The sequence below is a fragment of the Bubalus kerabau genome, chromosome 4 (genome assembly GCF_029407905.1).
Source record: "Bubalus kerabau isolate K-KA32 ecotype Philippines breed swamp buffalo chromosome 4, PCC_UOA_SB_1v2, whole genome shotgun sequence".
NCBI lineage: Eukaryota > Metazoa > Chordata > Mammalia > Artiodactyla > Bovidae > Bubalus > Bubalus kerabau.
In genome coordinates this window covers 110,956,422-110,982,345 of record NC_073627.1, presented here as the reverse complement: position 1 = coordinate 110,982,345, position 25,924 = coordinate 110,956,422, and the positions used below count along the sequence as shown (strand labels likewise).

Below are 25,924 nucleotides of genomic sequence, written 5' to 3'. Positions count from 1 at the left end.
GGCCTGCCTCTAAAAAGTTAGAAGTCAGAGGCAATTCTCCAGGGAAGCGGAGCCCTCATGGCTGTAGCCTCAGATGGGAGGAGACGCTTACATGTTTGTACCAACTTTTACTTGTCTGGTTCTCAGCCCCAGAGACAGGTTGCTGAGAAGACAGAGCTTGAAGCACCTGTCCTGGCCATTCTGTCCACTTTTCCTGAGAAACTAAGATCAAACTTGCAAACTGGGAGAAGGTTCTTGTAAAGCTCCCACAGAGTAACATTTAGAACATTGTTTCATGTGTCCTGCAGGCCTGCAAAAAGATGGCATTAGCTCTGCTTACCAGACATGAGGTCCCAGTTCAACCCTCAGCCACCTCTCCAGGCTTGGTGCTCCTAAAGGAGGACTTTGTCTCCCTTGGGGCTCCTTTGGGTCTGTAGGGGAGACAATGAAGGGGAAGAAGCAAGAGTGGACCTGGAAATCTTTGCTTCCAAGGCCCAGGATAGGAGAGGAGAGCATGGGCTCCAGAGCTGGGAGACCTGGATGTGACTCCCACCTCCACGTACGGGTGGTACAGCCGCTCAGTTTCTATAGAGCAGGCTGCCACGTGGCTCAGGTGGACCCAGCAGAGATGGGAGTAGTCTGAGCTGTCGGCCCAGCGCATCCACTCACGATGGTCAGGAAGTCCACTAACTGCATTTTCAAACACTTTTTTCAGTTTGTCTGTTCACACGAGCCTTTGATGCCCAAGCGAGGCCTCGGCGGGAGGCAGTGTGGTGGTCCTTGGAATGACATGTGATGTCACCAGACTCTCAGAGTGAGAAATGTTAAGCAGCATTTCTTTCCCCCAGGCCAACCACGCAGAAAGTTCTGATATCACTGTTAACTGCTTTCAGCAAAAATGACTGAAGATAGGGAAAGAAGGAATGGAGATGAGAGTTGTGTGTTTGAAACATTGCCCTAGAGCATGCTGTTGTTCTGTGGGTTTTCTACCCCCTGGAATTTGAGAGAGCAGCAGTACCAGGGGCGGGCAGGAGGTTGGCTCTGGAATTAAGCTGCCAGGATTCTCAGCCTCCAACCCCACCCCAACTTAAGCTCTCAACCTCCTTTTCCTCATCTCCCCAGTGCGAACAAGGAAACAATACGTAAAACAGATCCACAGTTTTAAAGTCTAAGAGCTCTGAGAAACAAAAGAGATTTTTGTACTCATTTGGCTGATAAGCTTGCCCTGAGCTGCGATGAGACACTTTATAGGATTTGTCCAGCTTACTATGAATCTCACACATTTTGTTGCAGGAATATTACTGAGTGTGTTTAGGAATTTCTCCAAGCTCTGGTGGGGTTTTTACACAATGTATGATGTATGCAGTCTGTTACCTTTGTAAAATTTGAACATTTCTGAATTCTGAAACCGTGCCCCCAGAGCTTAGGATGAAGGCTTGTGGACCAGTCATACTTATATTATAGACTTGATGTGAATTTATGTGATGCTGTTTATATGGGATGTGATGTGGCACAGGCTTGGTTGCTGCTGGCTCTCCCGAGTTGTGATGTTGATTAATTAATGCAGGGAAAGGTTATCAAATTCTAGTACAGGAGAAAGATCAACAGAAGCAGAGTTCCCATCCTGTGAGCTGTGTGACCCTGAACAGGTTCCTTTGTATCTCTGGGCCTCTTAGCCTCCTCAACTAGAAAATGCGGGGTTGGACTCGATCAGGGTTCTCAATTCTGTTGGACCCAACAATCCTTTGACATAGCAAATATTTTATAGAGTCCTGCTCATAGATAATATGAATGAAATTCATAGATCATATAATCTCCTTTTCTGAAAAGGTTTTCACAAAATAACCAAAGTATTGCCATAAATGTAATACAAAGGATAAATAAAAGGAAAGCCAAAATAAAGCTGTTGATAGCTAAAATAAAATAGTTGATAGACACATTCACACACACACACACACACACACACACACACACACACACACGCATGCACACATGAAGAACTCCATAGCCAGTGTGCAGAATGATGGAGATAATTTATTGGCAACCCACATCTCACAAACAGCATTGATGCTGATGATTTTCTAAAGTCATGAAGCTTACTCATGGTAAAGTGCTAGAGAACACATCTTTTCTCAATTCACATAATAGTTATATTCTTGGAACATTGACTGTGTTTTAGAGCCATGCAATAAGTCTTGTGGTTTTATATAAATTAGAGTTGAGTCCTAGACTCAGGTAATTGAGCACAGGTGTTAATATGTACATGAATGTCCAGAGGGGATATCTTAAAATTGTGCAGGATGTAAAGCTCATGTACAGCTCATCCTAGGCAAGACTGTCCTTTGCACAGCAGTAAGTCCAGCATCTCTGACTCCTGTCCACCGAATGCCAGGAGCTCCCTATGATCATTGTCATAGTAAAAAATGTCCCCACTAATTTGGGAAATGCCCTCTAGAAGGCACCGCTGCGCCATGGAGACCCACTGGGCTAGCCAGTGCCTAGGGCCCGGCAGTCTTCAGGGACCCAGGTTATCTACCGGCAGCACTGGCCTGCTGACCCTGTCTCTCCTCTCCAGGCCCAGCTGATTGCACAGTCCATCGGGCAGGCCTTCAGCGTGGCCTACCAGGAGTTCCTCAGGGCCAATGGGATTAACCCTGAAGATCTCAGCCAGAAGGAGTACAGCGACCTGCTCAACACCCAGGACATGTACAACGACGACCTCATCCACTTCTCCAAGTCAGAAAACTGCAAAGATGCAAGTACCTCCCTGAACCTGTTCCCCAGGCTGGGCCGGCTGGGCCTGCCCACCGAGGAGGGGAAGGCAGGGGGCTGGGGTGGAGCATGGTGTTCACAGGACGTTGCGGAGCGCTCAGCCCCATCTCTGGCTCCCCTCATGTGCGGCCCAGGTTCTTAAAGACTTCAGCTGAGGGCCGTGGCCAGCGTGGCAGGGTGTTCTCTGCCCTTTGTGATCCACAGCTGACTTTGGGGATGGGTTCCAGAAGCAGACAGGACCTAAACCCTGTCTTTACAAGCTCCCGGTCTAGGAAAGGGCACATTTATAACAGGGAGGATCTTAAATGATGATGCTGGGTGGGCACTATTCAGAGAAAGCTGTGCCTGGCAGAGTGGAGCTGGTCCCAGCTCTCTGGGGTCAGATGAGGGGTGCTGGGCTCCCCCTGGGACCAAGCTCTGCAGGAACAGCTAGAGGAAAGCGGGGCCATCTGACCTGCTCTGGGGTCTGGGTATTCTCTGAAAAGTGTAGAGTGCAGAGGGCTGGGCCCCAGTAACAGAAGCATGAGGTTTCACACACTCAGGAATCATCTGGGAAGCCACGGATGAGGCATTGAGGCTGGACTGTGCATATGAGAGGATGCAAGGCCTGGGTCAGAACTGGCAGGCTTGAGAGTCCAGCCAAGGTGAGGGACCCGGACTTTATTCCCTAGATGTGGGCCAGTGATCTTTTAATTCACTCACGGATGCTAGGTGTCCTAGGTTCCCTGGAAGCAAAGCCTGAGATGGGAATTCTGGTTCAAGGGATCTATGGGGAGGTGGGGGCAGGATGCACTCAGGAAACAGTGAGTGTGGGCACAAGGGTGGTGGGGATGCCACGAGGACTGTGGCCTCGCTGGGGATGAGCATCCTGTGATCCAAATGGAAGCACTGGGTCACACATCACAGGACTGTCTTGTCCCACCTGGAGCCAAAAGAGCTGGTAGGCCTGTGCCCAGCGCTCATCAGTCATTGGCAGTGAGGTCAGACGGAGGTAGGTGAGTGTGCTTGTGCTCAGAGTTCCCTACACTGGGGGCTTCCACAGCAGAAATGCATTGTCTTCCAGTTCTGGAGGTTGGAGGCCTGAGACCAAGGTGTCTGCAGGCTTGGTTCCTCCTAGGGACTGTGAGGGGGAAGACCTCTCCCAGGCCTTTCACTCACTTGTAGATGGTCACCTTCTCCCCGCTCTGTCTTCACTCTGCACATGTCTCTGTGGCCACATTTCCCCTTTTTATAAAGATACTAATCATATTGAGCTAGGACCCACCCTAAGCATTTTTATTTTAACTTGATTGCCTATTAAAAGGCCCTATCACCAAACAAGTTCATATTTGGAGGTACTAAGAGTTAGGACTACAATGTATGAATTTGGAGGGTGGAGGGGTACACGATTCAACTCCTAGTAGGTGGTGACTGCCATGTGGCTTAGGGCAGTTCTCCAGGAAAGGGGCCAGTTGTGAGCGGCAGCAACAGCGGGGAGGAGGACACCAGCCCATGAAGGGACTTTGTCAGGCCCCAGCAGCCCCCACTCCAATATGAGTTTGAGCATGTGTGGATCTGTAAATGTGAAGAAATAAATACACACATACTCTCTGTTGGTTGCTTCCAAGAAGCATCTTAGCTGTCTGTGGTGTGTCTGCCTTATCAAACTGAACATATCTGAAACCAGCTCCCGGCTTCTCTGCCCAGCTGGGGAAAGCCACAGTAACACATATCTAGGGCCAGTGTTTTTGCACTTCCAACCTTTTTCTTTTTTGTTAACTTTCTTGTTGCAGAGAAGTGTTTCTATAATGCATGTTTATTTTTAACTCAAAAATCTTAAATGTTGGAGGGAATTTATGAGGCACTGTGAAACGGGGGATCTGTGGTAGAATCTGAAAGCTGTTCTGGAAACCATAAGATCCCACCAAAGCCCCCACGTACAGTCTCTTTTGCCCTTCGCTGGGGACTACAGGAAAAACAAAACAAAATATGACACCCCTCGTGGTTGTAATACCAAGGCAGGTACAAGTGCTGAGTCTGACTTGTACAAGTCCGACTCTTTGCGACCCTGTGGACTGTATCCTGCCAGGAGCCTTTGTCCATAGGATTTTCCAGGCAAGAATACTGGAGTGGGTAGCCACTCCTACTCCAGGGGATCTTCCTCACTCAGGGATTGAACCTGCATCTCTTCCATCTCCTGCATTGGCAAGTGGATTCTTTACCACTGAGCCACTGGGAAGCCCCAAGGCAGGATGGCTTTTATGGAGTAAGAATTACAAAAAAGGGGTATGTGCCTGCATGGCATCATTTCTTACCAACCCCAGATGCCATGGAATACAGAGAGGACAGGATTCGTCTGGGTTGGAGTCATCAGGGAAGTGTCTGTCATGTTTCATCAGGACAGGAACAGGGGAAATGCCTTGACTTCTCTCTCTACCCTGGATGGTTGCTGATTCAGAATTTCTAAGTGTTGTGTTTCTCCTTTCAGGTCTTCATAGAGAAGCAGAAAGGGGAAATCCTAGGTGTGGTGATTGTGGAGTCTGGCTGGGGATCCATCTTGCCAACTGTGATCATAGCCAACATGATGCATGGAGGCCCGGCAGAGAAGTCAGGGAAGCTGAATATTGGGGACCAGATCATGTCCATCAATGGCACCAGCCTGGTGGGCCTGCCTCTGTCGACCTGCCAGAGCATCATTAAGGTAACCAGAGATGGGAAAAGTCCAATGCCATTGTAGACCCAAGATGACATGAAGTCATTGAACGTATTCTGAGTACCAGACACTAAGAAGGACACAAATACAAAAGGCATGGACTTGCACTTGGGCTGTTTTTGCTCGGTACAGAATCCTCCCTGAAACTGTTTTTTCAGTGATAATATATTTAGCTCACGTAACACCACTGACTAACACCACGCCCATTGCAGACATCACTAATCAGTCACAGCACTATCTCCCACTAAGACTCAGCCTCAACAGAATTTTCCTCAGCTCAGTAATCAAGACACTCACATAGAGTCAGCTAGGTGTGCCTGAGGTGACTTGCCATCCCTATCACAAGTCAAGGAAATGCTTCAGATGCCAGAGCACTGTCCTCCACTGTGACCCAGGTGAGTGTGTGCTCCCCAGAGCCTGCATAACATGATTCTCACATGCCAAATGGAAGGAAGGAAACTGGTACCATCTGTGTACACCTTCTACAACCTGAACATAATTATTTCTTGTTCAACCTGAATTGATGCTGTTTCATAAGACTGAGAAGAGCTACTTAAAGGAAAATTGAATATGAGTATTTAAGGGGAAGAAATTAGATTTTCTTAGAAACAAATCATGCATGCAAGTGTAGTCTCTCGAGCACATTGAAATTGTCTGATTGCATGGCCAATAGGAGCAAGAATATTGTCCCTCCGCTGCAGTATCTGGAGACCCTACTGGCTCTGTAGCGAGCACTGTGGTACAGGCACACTGGGACCCCATGACTTTCTTTGGTTCCTTGGGGTTTCCTGAAAGACTGTAAACTAGAACATAGCTCTGTGTGTGAGTATGAGAGAGAATAAATATGAATTCATGTAATAGTTATTCTAAGCAGGAGAAAACCACAAGAGACGATATCCTTGGCCAAGGGGCCTCGGGTGGAGGAAAGGTCAAGGTAAGTGTATAGGACAGCTTGTTTTTTCCTTTTTTTATGTTATACAGGAATTTGTCTCTTTTTGCCTGCTTTTTAATCAATATTTTTATTGATGTATAGTTGATTTACAATGTGTTAATCTCTGCTGTAAAGTGATTCAGTTATACATATATATACATTCTTTATTGTATATTCTTTTCCATTATGGTTTATCATAGGGTACTGAATTATAGTTCTCTGTGCTAGACAGTAGGACCTGCTGTTTCTCCATTCTATGTCTAAAAGCTTAGATCTACTAACCCCAGCCTCCCACTTCATCCCTCCCCCCACTCCCTCCACCTTGGCAACCACCAGTCTAGTCTCTGTTTTCGTGTTTCTATTTCATAGATAGGTTTATTTCTGTCATATTTTAGAGGTACATATAAGTGATGCCATATGGTATTTGTTTCTCCCTTTGACTGACTTCACTTAGTATGATAATCTCTAGTTGCCTCCATGTTGCTGCAGATGGCATTATTGTGTTCTCTTTTATGGCTGAGTGCTATGCTATTGTATATGTGAAGCACATCTCCTTCATCCATTCATCTGTGCACAGACATTTAGGATGCTTCCATGCCTTGTCTGCTGTGAGTAGTGCTGCTGTGAACACAGGGCATGTATCTTTTTGAATTATAGTTTTGTCTGGATATGTGCCCAGGAATAGGATTGCTGGATCATATGGTAATTTTATTTTTAGTGTTCTGAGGAACCTCCATACTGTTTTCCATGGTGGCTGCACCAACTTATATTTTCACCAGCAGTGTAGAAGGGTTCCATTTTCTCTAAACCTTCTCAGCATTTGTTTTTTATAGACTTCTTAATGAGGGTCATCCTGACTGGAGTGAGGTGGTACCTCATTGTAGCTTTGATTTGCATTTCTCTAATAATTAGCGATGTTGAGCATCTTTTCATGTGCCTATTGACCATCTGTATTGCTTTGGAGAAATGTCTATTTAGGTTTTCTGCCCATTTTTCAGTTGGGGTTTTTTGTTGTTGTTGAGTTGTATGAGCTGTTTGTATAGTTTGGATTTTAAGCTCTTCTTGGTTGCCTTGTCTGCAAATATCTTCTCCCAGTCTGATGGTTGTCTTTTCATTTTGTTTTGCCTGTTTGTTTTTAGTGAAACAAACTCATAATCACCCCCAGAAAGAGCCATCTTTGGCCTCATTTCTTTTTGTTATATCTTACACTTAAATTTTACCTTTTGCTTGACATATATTAAAGATAAGATTAAAGAACCTACTTTAAAACATGCATATTCATTCAAACATGTTTTACTGGGCTTCTGTTAGGCTGAGCTGAACTGTGGAGGAGCCAGAATGACAGTATGCATCTGGGGGATAATTATCATTGAAAGGGTTTAGTGAACCCTCATGGCAACATAGAGCTGAGATGCTAAGAGCGTTTAGAGTAGATTGGTGGTGGTGGGATCTTGGTGGATATTGAAGGAGGGGTAAGACCCAGGTGGATACCAGAAGGAAACTGGCCTTTGGGAGTTTCTCCTGGAATTGACGGACAGTGGACTAGGATTGTGGTGGGGAGAGAGAGGTTTGAGCCAGCCTGGGAAGGCTGACCTGATGGTGTGATCATGTGGAAAGCCAGGGAGGGCCAGGAATAGAAAGAGAGGACCCACCTCTGGCTTCTCACTCACACGTGCCAAGGTTCACACATGCACTTTCACACCAGAAGCAAGTTAACACCTGTGCGTGTGTGTGAACCCCTGAGGGGCCCCGAGAATCAGAGATGTATTAGACACCGTCTGCATCCCAAGGAGCTTGGCCTCGTTGGGGAGGAGTGAATGAAAGGACTAATACTAGCAGTGACTGAGTGCTGTGCACCAAGACCATTCTAGAATGTGTATGTTCACTTGAAAAACCCTACAGCGGCCTCCTGGAGGGTAGGTATCATTGTGCAAGCTAGGAAACAGGCATAGAAGATGATATAATCATTCAAGGTCGTACAGCGTGTCAGTAGTGAAGCCAGGTTACTCGGCCACCCTGATATCATTCCAGCAGCATCTATGGTCAGACCCTAGGGAAGTTGTTCTCAGCTTGGGGGATCTTGACCTCTGTGGGGGACGTTGGGCAGTGTCTGAAGACAGTTTGGGTCATCACCACTAGGGAGGAGGAGATGCTGGCATCCAGTGGGAAGAGGTCAGTTGTTGTTCAGTCGCTCAGTCGTGTCTGACTCTTTGCAACCCCATGGACTGCAGCACACCAGGCCTCCCTGTCCATCACCAACTCCCGGAGCTTGCTCAAACTCATGTCCATCGAGTCGGTGATGCCATCCAACCATCTCATCCTCTGTCATCCCCTTCTCCTCCTGCCCTCAGTCTTTCCCAGCATCAGGGTCTTTTCCGATGAGTCAGCTCTTTGCATCAGGTGGCCAAAGTATTGGAGCTTCAGCATCAGTCCTTGCAATGAATATTCAGGGTTGACTTCCTTTAGGATGGACTGGTTTGATCTCCTTGCTGTCCAAGGGACTCTCCTAAGGTCAGGGATGCTACAAATGTCCTGCAATACACAGGATGAGCCGCCCAACTAAGGAACACCCACACAGCCCAGTGTCTGTAGGTTGAGAAAGCCTGCCTTGGGAGATAGTTCAGTGTGGGAGAGAAAGAGAGGTTGGTGAGGGAAGGTGGGGGTTGATCTGTACCTGGTTTGGGGAAAGGTTTGGGGAGGAGGAGCCAGAAGAGGGGATAACTTGAGGTGGGGCCGGGGCCTGGGTGGCTTCCTAAGGACTGTGGGGCTATATACCTGAGCCTATTACACACCAGCCGGGCAGCGCCCAGCCCTTGGCACTGGCCACCTTCCTTCCTCTTCATAAAAAGTAGCCCACGAGGGAGGGCAGTGGCAAACATCCAGTTCACAGATAAGTCATCAGCTACTCAGAAGGTGCAGACATGTCCCACCCCCTCCACCCCTCGCTGCCTCTGCACGAAGGAGGCAGACAGGGTGAGGCTCTGAGACCCATGATGCCTGCGCTGCCTTCCTGTGGCACCACCCGGGGACTGTCCTGCCATCCCGTGCATCACACAGCGAGGTGGAGACAGACTAGCACAGGATTCATTGTCTGAGCAGTTTCCTAAGGGGAAAAGGTTTGTTTGCACACGTAGCTGACCTTTGATGTCTATAAATGGAGTCTCTCTGGAATTGGAAAATTAAAAGGCCATGTGGTGATGAAAAGAGATGTAGCTGATGAAGATGGAAAGGAGGAAAGACAGCACCTTTGTGGCCACCCTTGGCAGAGAAGTACTTAGCAGGCAGGCCCCAGCTAGGATGGCGCTGCAGGATGCACGACCTTGTCAAGTGGAAAAATGTGATTGGCCCAACCACATCCCCCTCTCCCCACTCCCACCCTGAGAATTTTCCCACTGATTTCAGCTAGAATTACCAGCATGGGATGAAGCTCTTTAATGGCTTATATTCTTGTTTTTATCTAAAAACGTCTGTCTCTTGCCTGCACCTGAGCAGATGCTCACATTGCCCCACCCCACCCTCTAGGCCACTGCAGGGGGCCATTCTGGGCTTCTCCAAGGCTTCACGTTAGTATTACTTGTTTCAGTGCTGTGTCTGTGTTGCGATGAATTTAATGAGCAGCTCTCATCCTGGTAAATCAGTGCTTTGCAAACTCTGATTTGAATCACTCAGGGATCTTGTTAAACTATAGGTTCTGAAACAGTGGGTCTGGGATAGGATTCTGCATTTTCAGTAAACTCCTGGGTGATGACTTGGCCAGCCTTGGACTTTGAGAAACAAGAGTCTAAAGCTGAGTGTTCTGCATCTTGTCACTGTAATGCGTGTTGGCCTTCTCTCTCCCTGGTTACAGCGAACAGAGTACATTTCTAGAATAGATTACAGGTATTGAATTGTTTTACTTTCTTCCCTAGCTCTTATTTTTCCTGTCATAATTCCTAAAGCATAATTAGTGGTAGGCAAGTGTGTTAGCACGCCACCTGTTCACACCCTCACCTCCACGGTCCTGCCCTTCAGATTTGTTTTCTTTTTGAAAGTAGAGCACCGCTTTCTTACCTTCAACAGGATCATCACAGGTCTGCTTTCCTGTTGCTATGGAGACCATTCTGACTTCACTTTTCCCGTCCCCTCTTCCCTACTCTTACCCCCCCCCCATATTCCTTAATTTGCTGCACCATTCCGCTGTTGTCATGGGGATGAAATGACCATTTATTTAAATTGGCATCTCCAATAAAAGGGCAGCTGAGAAATCCACGTTAGTGAAACCCAACTTGGAGCATAGATGAGGAACAGCAGAGCACGTGCGTGTGTAGTCTGCCTGTTTCAATTGCTGTCTCTCTGAGCTTCATCTTGCAGCAAGTATCCCAAGTCTAGATCAAGGGACACATCAGCATCTTAAAATCAGTTCACAGAAAAGGAAAGAGCCTATTGGACCTACGTGAACTTTTTAGGTAATATGGAGAACCCAGAGTCCTTCTCTTGCTTTTCAGGAGCTCTCCAAGGTTTTCCTGTACCGCGCAGGCACACCTCAGCCACCCCAGTGATTGGCAGGGTTAAACACTTAAAGCAGGCAGCTTGGTCTGGAGGGCTGTTTCTGACAGTGTGCTCCTTGTCTTCAGCATTCTTTGCTCTGGTCTCTGGGAGATGTGAAGAGGAGACAGAGGGAGGGGACTCTGGCTGCCCTGTTTTCAGCATTCTTTGCTCTTGTTTTCCACACCCTCCTGGTCTCAGGGTGGGGGTTGGGGAGTTGTGACGAGGAGACAGAGGGAAGGGACTCTGGCTGCCCTGCCTATGCCCACAGCCCTCCCCTGAGCTCACCACGGCCCAGCTCCATGAACTCCCAGCACCTTGTGTCTTGGCACATTGCAGGTGATCTCTAAATATTGACTGATTGGGTGAGAAAGAAGAAGCACTCAAGGGGGAGAGAATACATGTACAAATGGTATCTGAGCAACACCCCCAGAAGAGAAGCTGATTTGTAATGTTAGAAATAGCTGTTTCTAAGCACGATGGTTGAGATGTGGTGTTGTCAGCAGATGCATTTAGGAAAGAATAATAATGCATGACAAGAGCCGAAATTGTCACAACTAGAGATGGAAGAGCCCTTAGAGGGTGTCAGCCTTTGTTTTGAAGACATGGAGGCTGAGATAGGAGGAGGTAGAACAGAGGGCCTAAGACCCCCTGGGCTGTGGTGGTGGAAACACAGGTCTGCTGCCACAGCAGAGGCCTCTTCATCAGGTCCCTCTGGTCACACTGTCAGGCAGAATTCCAGCACATGTCCCCCTGGGCACAGGTGACGGGACCGGCTGTTGTGCGGGAGGGAGGCCTGGATCTGCACAGATTGCCCCTGTTCCAGCAGAATCACCTCAGCTCATTCTGTTGCTCCTGACTGAAAACCTTTCTGGAAGCAGAGAAGCCTCCTAGAGCTGCTCTAGAAACCACAGAGAGATGCTGGTAACAGCTCCTGCGATGCACACGCACCACCGCAAGCCAAGTCCCAGCCCAGGGAGCTCCAGTCCCACAGAAAACAGCAACTCAGGGCCCTGAGGATGCAGCTGGGGGTGGGGAGTTAAGCCGAGCCCCTCACAATGCACATGTGAGAGGACGACCTGGAACCCCCAAAGGGAGCAGGATCCCTGAGGAACTCTCACACCAGGTAGGAAAGTAAAATCATGGCCCCATGCAAGGCTGGGGGCACAAGGTCGTTCTTCAGTCACTCTCCCTGGCTTCTCTGTTGAGCAGGCCTTATTCATGAATAGCACTCATCATCCAGTTGTCTAAGTGGCGGATCATTGAGTAGAATATGTTCTGAGTTGAAATACAAACACACATGGGATGTTGTCTTGCTATGGGTGAACTTGGGTGAGTTGTGGAGCCTCAGTTTCCTCTTCTGATTATGGGCATAATCAGAGCTGCTGGTTTGTCAAGGAGATTAAAGGAGACAGCTCCTGTGACTCTCCAGGTCGGTGCCTGGCAGGAGTCAGTGTGCAGTGACAGGTGGTTCGGCTGCTTTCGTCATCAGGGTGGGCTTTGCTGGTCAGTGACCTTGGGGTGCTCACACATGGGGGTGGCTGCTGACTGGGCACCAGGCCAACCGGCTGTCACCCTCCCCGTGGTGTGGCTAGTCCATGCTCTCGCAGAGCACACTGGCCGCTGGTCTTGAGTAGAAAACTGACGGCTGAGATCATCCCTGAGCGCAGGTGAGTTTGTTGTTCTGCAGTGGCGATTTATAGCCGTTGTTCTCAAAATTGAGTGGATCCCCCAGGAAATGTGTGTCCCATCACTGGGAAGACTTGTTAACACATAGGTTGTTGGGTCCCACCCCTGGAGTTTCTGATTCTGTAGTTCTGGCTGGAGGCCAGACTCGGCAGGGTTTTTTATTGAGGTAGGACTGGTTTGTAATACTGTGTTAGTTTTAGGTGTACAGCACAGTGATGCATTTTATTTATATACATATATATTCCTTTTTGTATTCTTTTCTCTTGTAGCCCGTTAAAAAATACTGGGTTTGGTTTCCTGTGCTATACAGGAAGCCCTTGTTGATTATCTGTTTTCTCTATAGTAGTGTGTACATGTTGGAGAAGGCAGTGGCACCCCACTCCAGTACTCTCGCCTGGAAAATCCCATGGATGGTGGAGCCTGGTAGGCTGCAGTCCATGGGGTCGCTAAGAGTCGGACACGACTGAGTGACTTCACTTTGGCTTTCCACTTTCATGCATTGCAGAAGGAAATGGCAACCCACTCCAGTGTTCTTGCCTAGAGAATCCCAGGGATGGGGGAGCCTAGTGGGCTGCCGTCTATGGGGTTGCACGGGGTCGGACACAACTGAAACGACTTAGCAGTGTGTACATGTTAATCCCAGCATCCTTATTTATCCCTCCCCAACCCTGCATTTCTAACAATAGTAGCTGATGATGCTGGGGCTGCTGTGTGGGGACCCCATTTTGAGAACCTGTTGGCCAAGCACAAGAAAGCCAGATAACTAGAGGCCTAAAAAACCCCTATCCATCCCTTAGTCTAAAGCATATCTTCATTACTTAGAAGCAAAAGGAGTGTGGGTCACTCCTGCCACTCAGAGGGGCAGGTCACACTCTTGCCACAAATTCTGTTGGCACTGAAATCATCTAACACCAGTTTCACCTCTCAGCTTGGCAGGATGCTTGTGAGGAAGGCAGAGACCTGAGCAGAGGCTCCGTCACCCTAATGCTGACCCCACTGAGCTTCGGACAAGGCAGGTGTAATGTCCATGTTTGTGTCCTCATCTATAAAAACCTGAAGTAGGAGTCCTGACCTCCTGCAGAGAGAGTGTCTGCAGACTGCTTGGAGAGTGACAGCGGGCAACAGCGAGTGTGCAATTTACAGAGTTCTATTTATAGGTCACCCTTCAGGCTGAAACGGATTTGTCATTGTCCTCCAGGCCCTCTCTTTCTACTTGGCCTGTAAGGGGCACACACTGGACCCATCTGTGAAATGATTGGGGTGGTGGTGGGATGAGGGGAGGGGCGTCTCCAGGGGATGCTCCAGACTGGGCGGCACAGAGCCCACCTTGCCCTGTCCTTTCTCTGTTGGCTGCTCCCTCCTGGAGGACGGGATGTCCACTCCCCCTGATCTCGGGTGCCCTCGGCCTGCAGCGCCCTGAGGCAGGGTTTCGGTTCCCAGCCCGATATCGAGGGCAGGCACTAGACCCCCCAGGACCAGTGGCAAGATCCTAACCCATCAGCTGTGCAGAAACAAATTTCCACATACAGTTAGAAAGTAGTGAAACAAGTGTTGACTAGGAGGAAAAAGAATACAGTGTGTGTGGATAGACTGACAGGCAGGCTCAGAGTTGTGCCTTTCTGGTGGTTTGAATCACCTTTCTGGGGCATGTCTTCTGAGTTTGCTTTGTTCAGTCATCCTGCTTTGCCTGGTCCTGTATCTCAGGGTCCTTCCATGTGTGCATGTGTGTCTCTTAGCCAAGATGGATTCTAGCGAAGAGGCCTGTGGGTAGGTTGCCATCACTTACTAGGGGGTGACACCCTCTCTTTTGACCTCCAAGGAGACTTTCTGCACAGGTGTCGCCGGGGAGGTCTTCCTAACTTCAGGAATGAGGAGTATGTGGTCTTTTGTCTTTTATCTGGACAGGGCCCAGCCTCCTATATCATCCTGCTTTTATGGAGTTTCTGTCCACAGGGAAGAAACTGTTCAACCTGGGGTCCATCCATCTCCTGCCTCAACGCTGCAGTACCATCTTTTAGGAAGAGCTTCTCCCCTTTGGAGGAGAGGAGCTGTGGCAGGCCTGAAACCTTTCCTGAACAGCTGGCCTCACTTGCTGGGAGTCCAGTGAGGCAGGCGTCTGACAGTAGTACCGACTTATCCCCGTCTCGCCTCTCAGAACAGGGCCTCTGAACACAAGCTGAGCGGTCTGTGTACCCAGCCTTTCTTCCTGCATGCTGCGATTGAAGCGGGCTGGAAAGCACCTGCTGTAGCCATTCGTTCTGGACCAGAGGGCAGGTAGGAGGTCCCTGAGGCAGAGCACACAGCCTTGCAGACATGGGAAAGGGAAGCTCATTTCAGGACTGAATGACGTTTGGCCCCTTCCTCTCGGGTGAAACTCACAAGCTGGTGGTGGGACCAGCAGGGGCAGAATCTTCCCATTGCCTGAGTGAGGGAAAGAGGGGCTTTGTGGTGATTTTCTAGGGGTGCTCCTGCATAGACTCAGGCCCTGGTCCCTGCGGAGCAAATGTTCAGGGGGCAGGAAAACAGGCCTGAGCTCAGCAGAAGTCAGAACCAGGTGCAGGAGGTCCAGGCTCAGAAACCAGCTGAAGTCCCTCTTTATCTTTAAAAGACCAACATGCTTCTATACTCCATTCCAATTTAGAGGGAGGGCTAAGTTACCAGGGAGCATGAAACCAGGAGATGATTTCCAAGACCTTTTTCCGTCTACTTCCTGCTCTACCAGGGCTGGTCCTAATGCCCTCTTCAGTCTCCCAAGGAGGTCTTCCTGGGCTGCTGTCCTGCCCCTGTGCCCTGCTTCTCCCCACGTGCACCTGGACGCTGACTGTAAGATCCCTAACAGGCAGAGAGAATGAGGAAGTAGGACCCTCAGGGGTGAGAGAGAGCAAACCCAATGAATTGGGCCATTGCTGTGAGTTAGATGTCCTTTGTTAGAAAGGGGGAAATTGCTACGACTGTGACTTTCAGAGTAAAGTTCCTTTTGAAAGCCTGTCTCTCACCTGTCCAGAAGAGAGATTGTACATCCTTCAAGCCAGAAACCACACTTGGCAGTTTTTCTCTTAACTGTACAGATAGACGACTGCTTTTTTCAGATGCCTTACACGCAGCCCATTCCCTGCTCACAGAAACTAGTCTCTTTGCAGGCTGAGCAGGACAGAAGGGCTCCATGTAAGCCCAGCAGTTTTTTCCCCTAGGTTAACAGAGTTTCGCCTGGATTGTCCAGCTCGGGCACCGTCCGGCTGGACGAGGGGCACTGCGAGAGCTGACCAGGTACCGAGGCTCCATGCAGCATCTTCTGCCCTCGGTGCTGTCTGATCTTACCTTGTGTCAGCCTCGATGGTCATCAGTTTCCCTTTTATTCACACTGCAGGGCTTGAAGAATCAGGCCCGGGTGAAGCTGAATATCGTGAGGTGTCCCCCGGTGACCACCGTGCTGATCAGGAGACCAGACCTTCGCTACCAGCTGGGGTTCAGCGTCCAGAATGGAATTGTAAGTTCAGCCCCATACCTCTTCCAGAAGTCTGACCCATGAAACCAAGGCCCAGGGTTTGGGTCTTTGGGGGTATTTTTAAAGCAGGCCTGTTACCAGAAAGAATCTGGTAAGAGAGGGGCGTATGGGTGAAGGCAGACCCCCTTCCTCCATGGCCAGAGAATTCATTGCCTCCCCTGGGAGGAGAATGGCCCTCCCAGCTGCCGACTTGAGATAGTTTGGGAGGTACCCACCTTCCCCACAGCCTTGGCTGAGAACCTGGCCCTGTGGGGTTTATGTGTGAATGACTTCCTCCTTGCCTTCTTGACCTGAATTTGGCAGTTTGGGGATAAAGTGTATTTTCATCACTTGGATGTCTGCTTTCAAATACTGGGTTAGCCAGAAAGTTCATTTGAGTTTTCCTACAAGATGTTATGGGATGAACCCAAACAAATTTTTGGTCAACTCAGTACTTCCCTTTTTTCCCCTTTATTGTGATAAAACATACACAGTAGTAAGTTTGCCATTTAAACCATTTTTAAACATACAGTTCAGTGCCTTTGTAGGACATTCATGAAGTGGTTGTGACCATGCTTCCAAAACATCTTTATCTCAAACAGAATCCCCATATTCAGTACTACTCCCCTTTCATCCTGGTTTGCCTCGTTCTAGACTCATAGTAATTCTGGGCTTTGGTGACAAATCTGTAACCTTCTAGATACTATAGATTTTGGATGTGCCCTCCCTCTCTTTGCATTCATCTTTTAAGATAGAAAAACCTATACTTTTTCCTCTCTTAAATTTTAATTGACTTGTAGGTAATTAAAATTTTATTCCAAGTGTGTCTTAAGAAATACCTTTGAAGTTCCCAGTTGGAGTTGAAATACCTAACCCACTTTAACTATTTTTTGTACCCATGTAGCCTCATTTCCTTAAGAGAAGAGCCAAGGTTACTCCTTATAGTTTTGGTCTGACTACCTGTTTTTATCAGTTTAAACTTCCTTGTGTGTGTTTTTCCAAAGTTGAATAATATTGGAAGTTGTTCAGTTGTTAATAGAGGATTGTCCTATAAGAGATGCAGAGCCCTCAGTTTTATCTCAAGTGTGGGAAGCACCCGAGGGCCTGACTCCCAGAGTACCTGACAGGCTGAAGGGTCCACACGCTCACAGGTACAGAAAGCGTCTTGTCCTGAGATGTTGCAGTGTCGTCTTCATAGGCTTTTAGAGAAAGGTGCACAGTCAGGAGTGAAAAGCCAGCTCTGTTAACTCAAACCATGTTCCTCTGGGACAATTCCAACTGCTTTGTGGGTGAGGTGGGGGTGCCTGCAGCTGCAGGCTCAGGCCAGAGCCCTCCACCAGCCTCCAGCCTCTGCCCACCACCGTGCCTGGCTGCACTGAGACAGAAAACCGCCACGTTAGCATTTCTGCCAGGGGCCAGTGGAACAAGGACCACTGCGCTGGGAAGGCCGATGAGCTGCCCTCCAGCTGGCCAAAATGTGGCACACACAGCGGGGTTCTAGCAGGTTCTAGCCCCAGTGTAAGTCATGTAACTGACCCTAAGAAGCCAGCTGCTAGCATCACACAGTTCAGTGTTTGAGTCCTAGATAATACTAACCTGCGTTACGTAGACTTGACAGTTTGAAAACACTGGCAGCTCTGTGACAGCCCCAGACAGCTCTTTTTACCAAAGCTGAGCTGGGATGAAAAGTAGTCTGAATTCACAGTGCCGTGAAATCCAGTGATGTGCTGTGTTCCCTGTGCAGAGTGCGTGAACACGAGGGGGCCGCCTGGGGGTCCAGAGTCCTCTTGTTTGTAGAAACAAAGATGTCAACGTCCAAAGCCTGACCCTGGCAGTTTCTCAGAGATGAGAGCACTGGGGGGTGGAAAATTCCAGAAAAGACAGTCTCCTGCCCCGATGGGTTTCCTAGCAGGCGGTGCCCCCCGGGATGGGTCACTTGGCCTCTGACTAAATTTGGCCTTCGACTCTGACAGATCTGCAGCCTCATGCGAGGGGGAATAGCAGAGAGAGGAGGCGTCCGTGTGGGACACCGCATCATTGAAATCAACGGGCAGAGCGTGGTGGCCACCCCACACGAGAAGATCGTCCACATCCTCTCCAATGCCGTGGGGGAGGTAGGGGAGGAGCCCGGGGTGGGAGTCCCCTGGCGCCCCTCGTCCCAGCCAGGAAGCCCTCCTGAGTGTTCTTCCAGATCCTGAACACATCCCTATAACCAAACTGTCTTGGACCAGAATTGAAACCCAATAACAAGTGGTTGTCTGAGAGCTGCTCCTCAAAAACATCGTCACATCACCTAAGCCTTCTCCTCTGGCAGCATCTACCCACCTCCTCTTCTAGTTCTCTAATCTGGGCATAGTCTCTCCGTGGCTACCCAAGTTTTCTCCATTTTTCCCAGCTAATCCCACCAAATGTGCCTGCAAGATTTAAGTCTCAGATTCAAGTCTAATCTGCAGCTTCCTGGTACGGCCAGGCTGAACGGGGGGTCTGAACAGCTGTTCTGGGGGAGGGAGGGAGGCAGGAGCAGCCAAAACCCCACAGTTGTCCTGCTCCTGTTTTAAGGGGTTTTCTCCTTTAAAAAAAAAAAAAAAAAAGGCCAAAGCCTGGTGAGAGCCAGAGCTTTGGGGAAAGTAGAGCATTCTGGTTTTCGTTCTTCACTCTCTATCACCCCTAATGTTTTAGAAAGCCCATGGATTCTGCTCTTCCTCGAGGCTGCCTGGGTCAGATCCATGTTAGAAAGGGGGTGAGGGGGGAAGAGGGCTGTACCCTGAAAGGTGCCCCAGCCATGCGGCAGCGCCCACACAGCCCCGGAGCCCCGGCCCGCTGCTGACATGTGTTTCTGCCTGCAGATCCACATGAAGACGATGCCGGCTGCCATGTACAGACTGCTGACAGCCCAGGAGCAGCCCGTCTACATCTGAGGCCGCGCCCCGCGGTGGCATGCATGGAGGCCTCTCCTCACTTGTGGTTGTGTTTCTCGTGCTGCATCTGTGTGCCCATTGAGACCTTCCCCTCTCACGCCCAGCACTCGGTTTGACACGGAGGAAGAGAATCCGCCGCGACCTCCCTCTCTCTCTCTCTCTGGTTTGCTTTGTTTGTTTTAAATGCCAGGGAAGTTTTGTATACACTCTTGTGAGGCTGGAGAGCAGGTCAAAGCCACCCAGAGTCTGCCGAGGACCTTCCTGAAGGGCCCTTGCGGGAGGGGGGCCTGAGGAGGGTTGTCACCACCCCGCACCCTCCCTTTTCAAGAGGTGCAGACCTCTTCGGAGGAGCCCCTAGGGACAGTGAAGAAGCCGATTCCGCAGTGCCTACAATCCAATGGCTGATCTCTGCTCTCTTCCAGTCAGTTCATGCGAATATGGTAGTAATGGGGGGGCCGGCCCACCATGTACTTGGGGCATCATACGCCATTTCCTCCCAGAATTTCTGAGCCAACCTTATGCCTCTTCTTTAGCCAGTTTTAGTTTCAACATAATTGTATTTTCTAATGTGAACCTTTTCACCCCGGGATAGAAAGGGAACTACTGGGACGCGGATACCCGTGCAGAGAACTGGGCGATTCCCAAGGTTACCAACTGTTAGATAAACACAGGCAGGTACTTCTGCCTTCTTCTACACCACACATACGTACACACGTCTCACTTGCATATATTCCACCCTGCCCTCCTGCCCGCCACCAGTGAGGCACCCAGAGCCCCTGGAAAACCCACATGTTCTCTCTGTGAGGCCCCTTCCCCCACAGGTGAGGGCCGCGGGGGCCGGTGAGCCCTGTCCAGAGAGAGACAGCCCTCTGAGGCTGAGGTCCAGCCCTGCCGGCAGCTCCTTGGCTCAGGGGGTTCTGGTGGACTCCCATGCACCTCCCCCCACCCAACACACACACCTCCCACACACACTGGGAGTCTGGACAGGATGGACTGCTCCCCTTGAAGATGAGGAACCTGATGTGATCGTGTTACGCTTCCTGGTCCAAGGTGAGACCGGCCTTCTTCTATTCTCAGGGCCACGAGGCAGGATGTGACATTTGAGAGGCCAGCGCGGTACACAGACCACCAGACTAAGGGGACAGTCGGGACCTCATGCGATGCCTAAGAATCCCCAGATGAATTCCAAAAACATCTTGCTGCCTCGGGGGCCTGAAAAAGCTTTTACTTGGTGTGGAATGTTACGTGTTCTCATCAGGTGCCTCACGTCCGTGGGTTTCGTTCGTCTCAGTTCGGTGCAGATGTTTTTGTAATACCATGATTCTGAGCCAGTTTTCACTTACTCTTGGTCCAAAGAGCACTTTCGTTTTCATGTGGGTGGGGTGTGGCTTCGTTTGGTTTTCGTTTTGTTCCGTTTGTGACCTCAACAGAGACAGGGTAAGAGAAACTATTTTGTGATACTATTATAGTCCCTGTTCTCAACATCTGGGCTATTTATGTTGTGTCTGTGGAAATAGCAACCTGGTGAGCACATGTTGGGTGGTATGGATTTATACCTCGAACAGAGGGATTTCAGGGAGGGAGAAAGTGAATGAGAAAAGACTGGGAACAAGAGACTTCTGCCAGAGAGGTGGTGCAGTCTGGGATCTCTGTGCTGAGTTTTCTGCTTAGGTAGGAAAGCCAGGTGCTTCAGTGGCGTTAGTGGCTGGACTCCCAGTGTGACCGTGGGTCAGACCCTGCCAACGAGGGGCTATGCTACCCACACATCCCCCCTGGGATGGGGCTGCCCCTTCTCCAAGGGTTCAGGGTGGGCAGTATGGGACCCCTGGACAACTTTTGAGGACAATTAGCTGAATGTTGCTAAGTTGCTGCTAAGTAGGAGACCAGCCCCAAGGCTAACCCCCTGCGAACATGAGGAGCCACGAACCTCAGTACCCTTTACCAAACTGTAGTGTCTGATGACATACAATTAAATACTAAAGAGTCCTGAGTTCACCTTTGCCAGAGAGAATGGATAAAACAGGAATGCAGCATTCTGGGTGGTATTTGGATATAACCGGAGAGAGGCTCGTGCCGTCTGCCCCCACGCCCATTCAGAGGCATCGGTGATCGGCCACTGGCCAGGAATCCCGCCAGCACATCCCTGTGCAGCCCCCCACGTCATTACAATGCAGCGTCTTCACCCAAAGCAGAGGAGGAGGCAGGCTACACTTTCTATTGCTACTGTACAAAAATCTAGAAAGTCTGATGGGTGTTTTTGCCAGTTTGGTAAACTGTCCTAGGAGACTAATGTTTTAGTATAAGATTATTCCACCACATACCTTTGTATCAATAAGAGTGGCTCCTCACTCCCGGATAGCCAGATCTCTAGCTTGGTGGAGGTTCAGTCAGCTGTAGTGTATTCTTACCGGCCTGGCTGCCTGAGGGGAGTCAGCCCATCTTCAGAAGTTAACCAGGAGGCAGGATCTTAACAGTAACTCTTAACAGTAACTCCGTTTGCGAAGTCTCACGGGAAGTAATGGCCTGTTTCCCTCTGACATCCCAGTATATATAGTTACATATGTAAATATCTGAAAACCCCATGCAATGGTGAAGACTGTGTACAGAGCAGCCTTCCCAAACGTGGCCCTAGGCAAAAAGCCACTCTTGCCACTTGGCTTGGATGTGCTGGTGACTCAGCTTTGGGAATAGATTCCCAGATCCATCTACTCTTCCTGGTCCAGCCAGGATGCGCCAGAACCTGCCCTGCCTCTGCCTTCTCAAATGTGACCATTTCAGGGAGCCACCCTCAGCCTTGGGTTCACGAGAGGATGAAGCCCCCAGAGACCAGTAGCTGGAGCCTGCTCCCCTAGGCCTGGAGCCCATCACGGGGCGCTGGACTCTGAGTCCCTGCATCCGGGTCTGCTTTCCCAACATTGCCCATCAGCCCCGGCCTCAGAGAGTCCCAGAGTAACCTACTACCTCCCCATCGCTCCCGCTATCCCGGTCACACCCACCACCCCGTCTGCACGCAGATGAGACCCGCCCCCCAGCCCAGCAGTGAGGCTGTTACCAATGTTTACAATTAGGGGCACCTCCTCTGAGGCGTGTTTACTCCCCCACTCCCAGGGCCACTTGCTGGTCTGAGTTTCATGTCCGTCTGCCCCTTCCCTGGTTGAGGCCGACTTGAACACACAACCCTGATCTTACGTCCCGACCCTCCATCCGTCAAGGCCATGGTGAGGACTGTGTGGGAAGGATATTCCTTGTACATACTCAGCACAGCCCCTAGAGTTTGGACTTGTACTATTGTTCTGTAAAGAGGGTGAAATAGAGCTTATTGTAAAGCGTTGGGAGAAGTATAGTATTGTATTTGTAACAATATGGTTCTTTGTATACACAAAACTCAATCTCTATATATAATTATAAATATATATAAATAAGATATATATACACGTGAGCCTGGAATGTTGATGCCGCACACCCACTGAATGTATTTCCCCTGACAGTCTGGTCACTGGGCTGGCCCACCCTCCTCTCCTCCGTACTGTTTTGGGGGTTGTGATGTATTTAATGTGTTCTCTTCCTTTATTTAACTGAACGCTAATGTCTGTAAGAGCTGCCACAACAATAAACAAGAACGTCACCTCTTGGCCCTGGCTGAGCGTCTTCATGTTTCAGGGGAGGGACAAGACTGAAAGTGGGGGAAAGATGTCATCAGCCCAAAGGCCACCTCCTCCCCACCCCGTGGGGCCTGCTCAGTGCTCAGAGCCCATTGCCTAAACAGGCAGGTTCTGTGAAGCTAGGAAACACAAGCGGTCGTGTCAGCTGTTAGAAAGTCCACTGTCTCGTCGGCCTCCTGGGAGCACACTGAATGAGACATAGGAACCCTCTGGGCTTCTCAGTGAGGGAAGGGAAGTAGAAGCGAATTACCCTCCCCAAGAAATCTCCAGGGAGGGGAGGTAGCCCTGCTTAAGTGGAGTGCAGAAGGAAAAGTTCCCTGTCCCATCCCCCACCCCATCACAGAGGACAGAGGAGCCTGGCAGGCTGCAGTCCATGGAGTGGCAAGAGTCAGACACGACTTAGTAACGGAACAATAACTGAATCATTGCTGCACAGCAAAAATTAACATTGTAAATAAACTATAACAACAAAAATCTGACTCATACAAATATAGAATGAACATGTTATCAAATATAGAATGAACATGTATCAAATATTTATTAACTCACTAATTGGTAACATCCGCTGGATCATCGAAAAAGCAAGAGAGTTCCAGAAAAACATCTATTTCTGCTTTATTGACTATGCCGAAGACTTTGACTGTGTGGATCACAATAAACTGTGGGAAATTCTGAAAGGGATGGGAATAACAGACCACCTGACCTGCCTCTTGAGAAACCTATATGCAGGACAGGAAGCAACAGTTAGAACTGGACATGGAACAACAGACTGGTTCCAAATAGGAAAAGGAGTACGTCAAGGCTGTATATTGTCACCCTACTTATTTAACTTACATGCAGAGTACATCATGAGAAACACTGGGCTGGAAGAAGCACAGGCTGGAATCAAGATTGCCGGGAGAAATATCAATAACATCAGATATGCAGATGACACCTCTGTTATGGCAGAAATTGAAGAGGAACTAAAAAGCCTCTTGATGAAGGTGAAAGAGGAGAGTGAAAAAGTTGGCTTAAAGGTCAGCATTCAGAAAACGAAGATCATGGCATCTGGTCCCATCACTTCATGGGAAATAGATAGGGAAACAGTGGAAACCATGTCAGACTTTATTTTTTTGGGCTCCAAAATCACTGCAGATGGTCATCGCAGCCATGAAATTAAAAGACGCTTGCTCCTTGGAAGGAAAGTTATGACCAACCTAGATAGCATATTCAAAAGCAGAGACATTACTTTGCCAACAAAGGTCCATCTAGTCAAGGCTATGGTTTTTCCAGTGGTCATGTATGGATGTGAGAGTTGGACTGTGAGGAAAGCTGAGTGCTGAAGAATTGATGCTTTTGAACCGTGGTGTTGGAGAAGACTCTTGAGAGTCCCTTGGACTGCAAGGAGATCCAACCAGTCCATCCTAAAGGAGATCAGTCCTGGGTGTTCATTGGAAGGACTGATGCTAAAGCTGAAACTCCAATACTTTGGCCACCTCATGCGAAGAGTTGACTCATTGGAAAAGACTCTGATGCTGGGAGGGATTGGGGGCAGGAGGAGAAGGGATGACAGAGGATGAGATGGCTGGATGGCATCACTGACTCGATGGATGTGAGTTTGAGTGAACTCCAGGAGTTGGTGATGGACAGGGAGGCCTGGTGTGCTGCGATTCATGGGGTCGCAAAGAGTCAGACACGACTGAGCAACTGAATTGATGAAAGAGGTAAGATGGGAAGAGTATTTTGAAGAACGAAGTATTAAGTTTTTTAAAAGGACTTAGAATGAAACCTCTAGGTTAGATATAATTGGTTAATGTCCTTTAAGGCCCTATACCTATCACCTTTGGAATCCTCTTTTCTAAGCAGAAATCATTTGCATCTCTAGTTGGGGGTACAGGGAAGACTGTTAGATGATAATAAAAGCCATGCAGATGAATAAAGCACGAAAAAAGAATCAAAAGCAGGGGCTCCAACAGATATTTGTGCACCCATGTTCATAGCAACTTAATACACAGAAGTCATACTGGAAGCAACCTAAGTATCTATCAAGGGATGAATGAATACCCAAGATGTATGCATATAAAATGGACTATTATACAGCCTTAATAAGCAAATTCTGACACATGTTGATGTTTGAAGACAAACATGCTAAGTAAAATAAGCTAGTCAAAAAGGGACAAATATTGTATGACTCAACTTACATGATCTATCTAGAGTAGACACATTCATAGACACAGGAAGAATGGTGGTTGCTAAGACTGAGGGAGGGCAGAAGGGGGAGCTATTGTTTAATGGATATAGTTTCCATTTAGGAAGATGGAGAATGTTCTGGACATCGGTGGTGGTTATAGTTGCACAACAATGAGAACGTACTTAGTGCCTCAGAATTTTAACCTTAAAAATGCTTTAAAAGGTAAATTACGTATTATGTGTATTTTACCAAATTTTTCTAAAGTGCACAAACATGGAATGAGTTTAAAGGTGCTGTTTTACACGGGATAGTTAGAGAAGGCCTCACTGAGAGGAAGAGGGCCCCTGTGGATGTCTAGGGATGCGGGTTCCGAGCTGCAGGGACAGCACACACAGGCCTGAGGGAGAGCCGGAGGCCAGTGGTGCTGGAGCAGAGAGGGAGGCAGCGAGTGGTTGGAGATGAAGGCGGTGGGGTGGAGTGTGATAGTGGTAAATGTAGGTGGTGGAAGAACTCTGGTGATGCACACATGCACACACACACACACACACCTTGAGTGATTTTGCTTCCACTCAAACCCACACACTCAGCTCACATGCCTCATCAGCTCCTCTGAGTGCTCATCACTAGCAAGAGCTGGGATTTGGCGCCCTCTGGTGACACAACTTTGGAAATACCAAATCCAGACAAGCTAGAATCTCAGACAGTGATTGAGGGAATGGGGAATCTTGGCCACCCATTACAGGCCCCTTGTTTTCCAAATAAGGAAACAAATGCCCTAAACAAGAATAGGACTCAGAAAGCCATACAGTGAGTAGTCCGCTAGAACCGCACTCCCTGGCTCCCAGGCTCCCGCTCCTTGGTCTACTCCCAGCTGCTGACCCATGGGGTGAGGGGAGTATCCTCTCCCTACTGGCTAGGCTCGGGGCAGCCTGGAGACAGGCTCAGCACTGCTGTGACCTCAGCCTTGGGCCACCTCCAGAGCCTTCGTGAGAGCTAGACAGAAAAGCACAGCAAACTGCTGGTTCGCCAACCCTCCTGCTAGGCTGGGAGAAGCCACGCCTGGAGGGCTGAGGATGCCGTCGTAAGAAAGAGAGAAGGGAGAA

General features: G+C 49.1%; 1 protein-coding gene across 7 annotated transcripts in view; it reads left to right on the top strand.

Annotated features, from left to right (window-relative positions):
* APBA1 (amyloid beta precursor protein binding family A member 1) overlaps positions 1-22,621 on the top strand; it is a 238,069-nt gene extending 215,448 nt beyond the window's left edge. For 2 of the 7 annotated variants that reach the window (XM_055578271.1, XM_055578274.1), the window contains 5 exons: positions 2,555-2,734; positions 5,219-5,431; positions 15,955-16,074; positions 18,045-18,185; positions 18,918-22,621. In XM_055578271.1, coding sequence (XP_055434246.1) covers positions 2,555-2,734; positions 5,219-5,431; positions 15,955-16,074; positions 18,045-18,185; positions 18,918-18,989 — 726 coding nt within the window. In that variant the 3' untranslated portion in view covers positions 18,990-22,621. Of the gene's footprint in view, positions 1-2,554; positions 2,735-5,218; positions 5,432-13,515; positions 13,823-14,742; positions 15,877-15,954; positions 16,075-18,044; positions 18,861-18,917 lie in introns of those variants that run through there. The other 5 variants (XM_055578270.1, XM_055578269.1, XM_055578272.1 and 2 more) reach the window with 4 other exon arrangements.
* Positions 22,622-25,924: the final 3,303 nt, after the last annotated feature.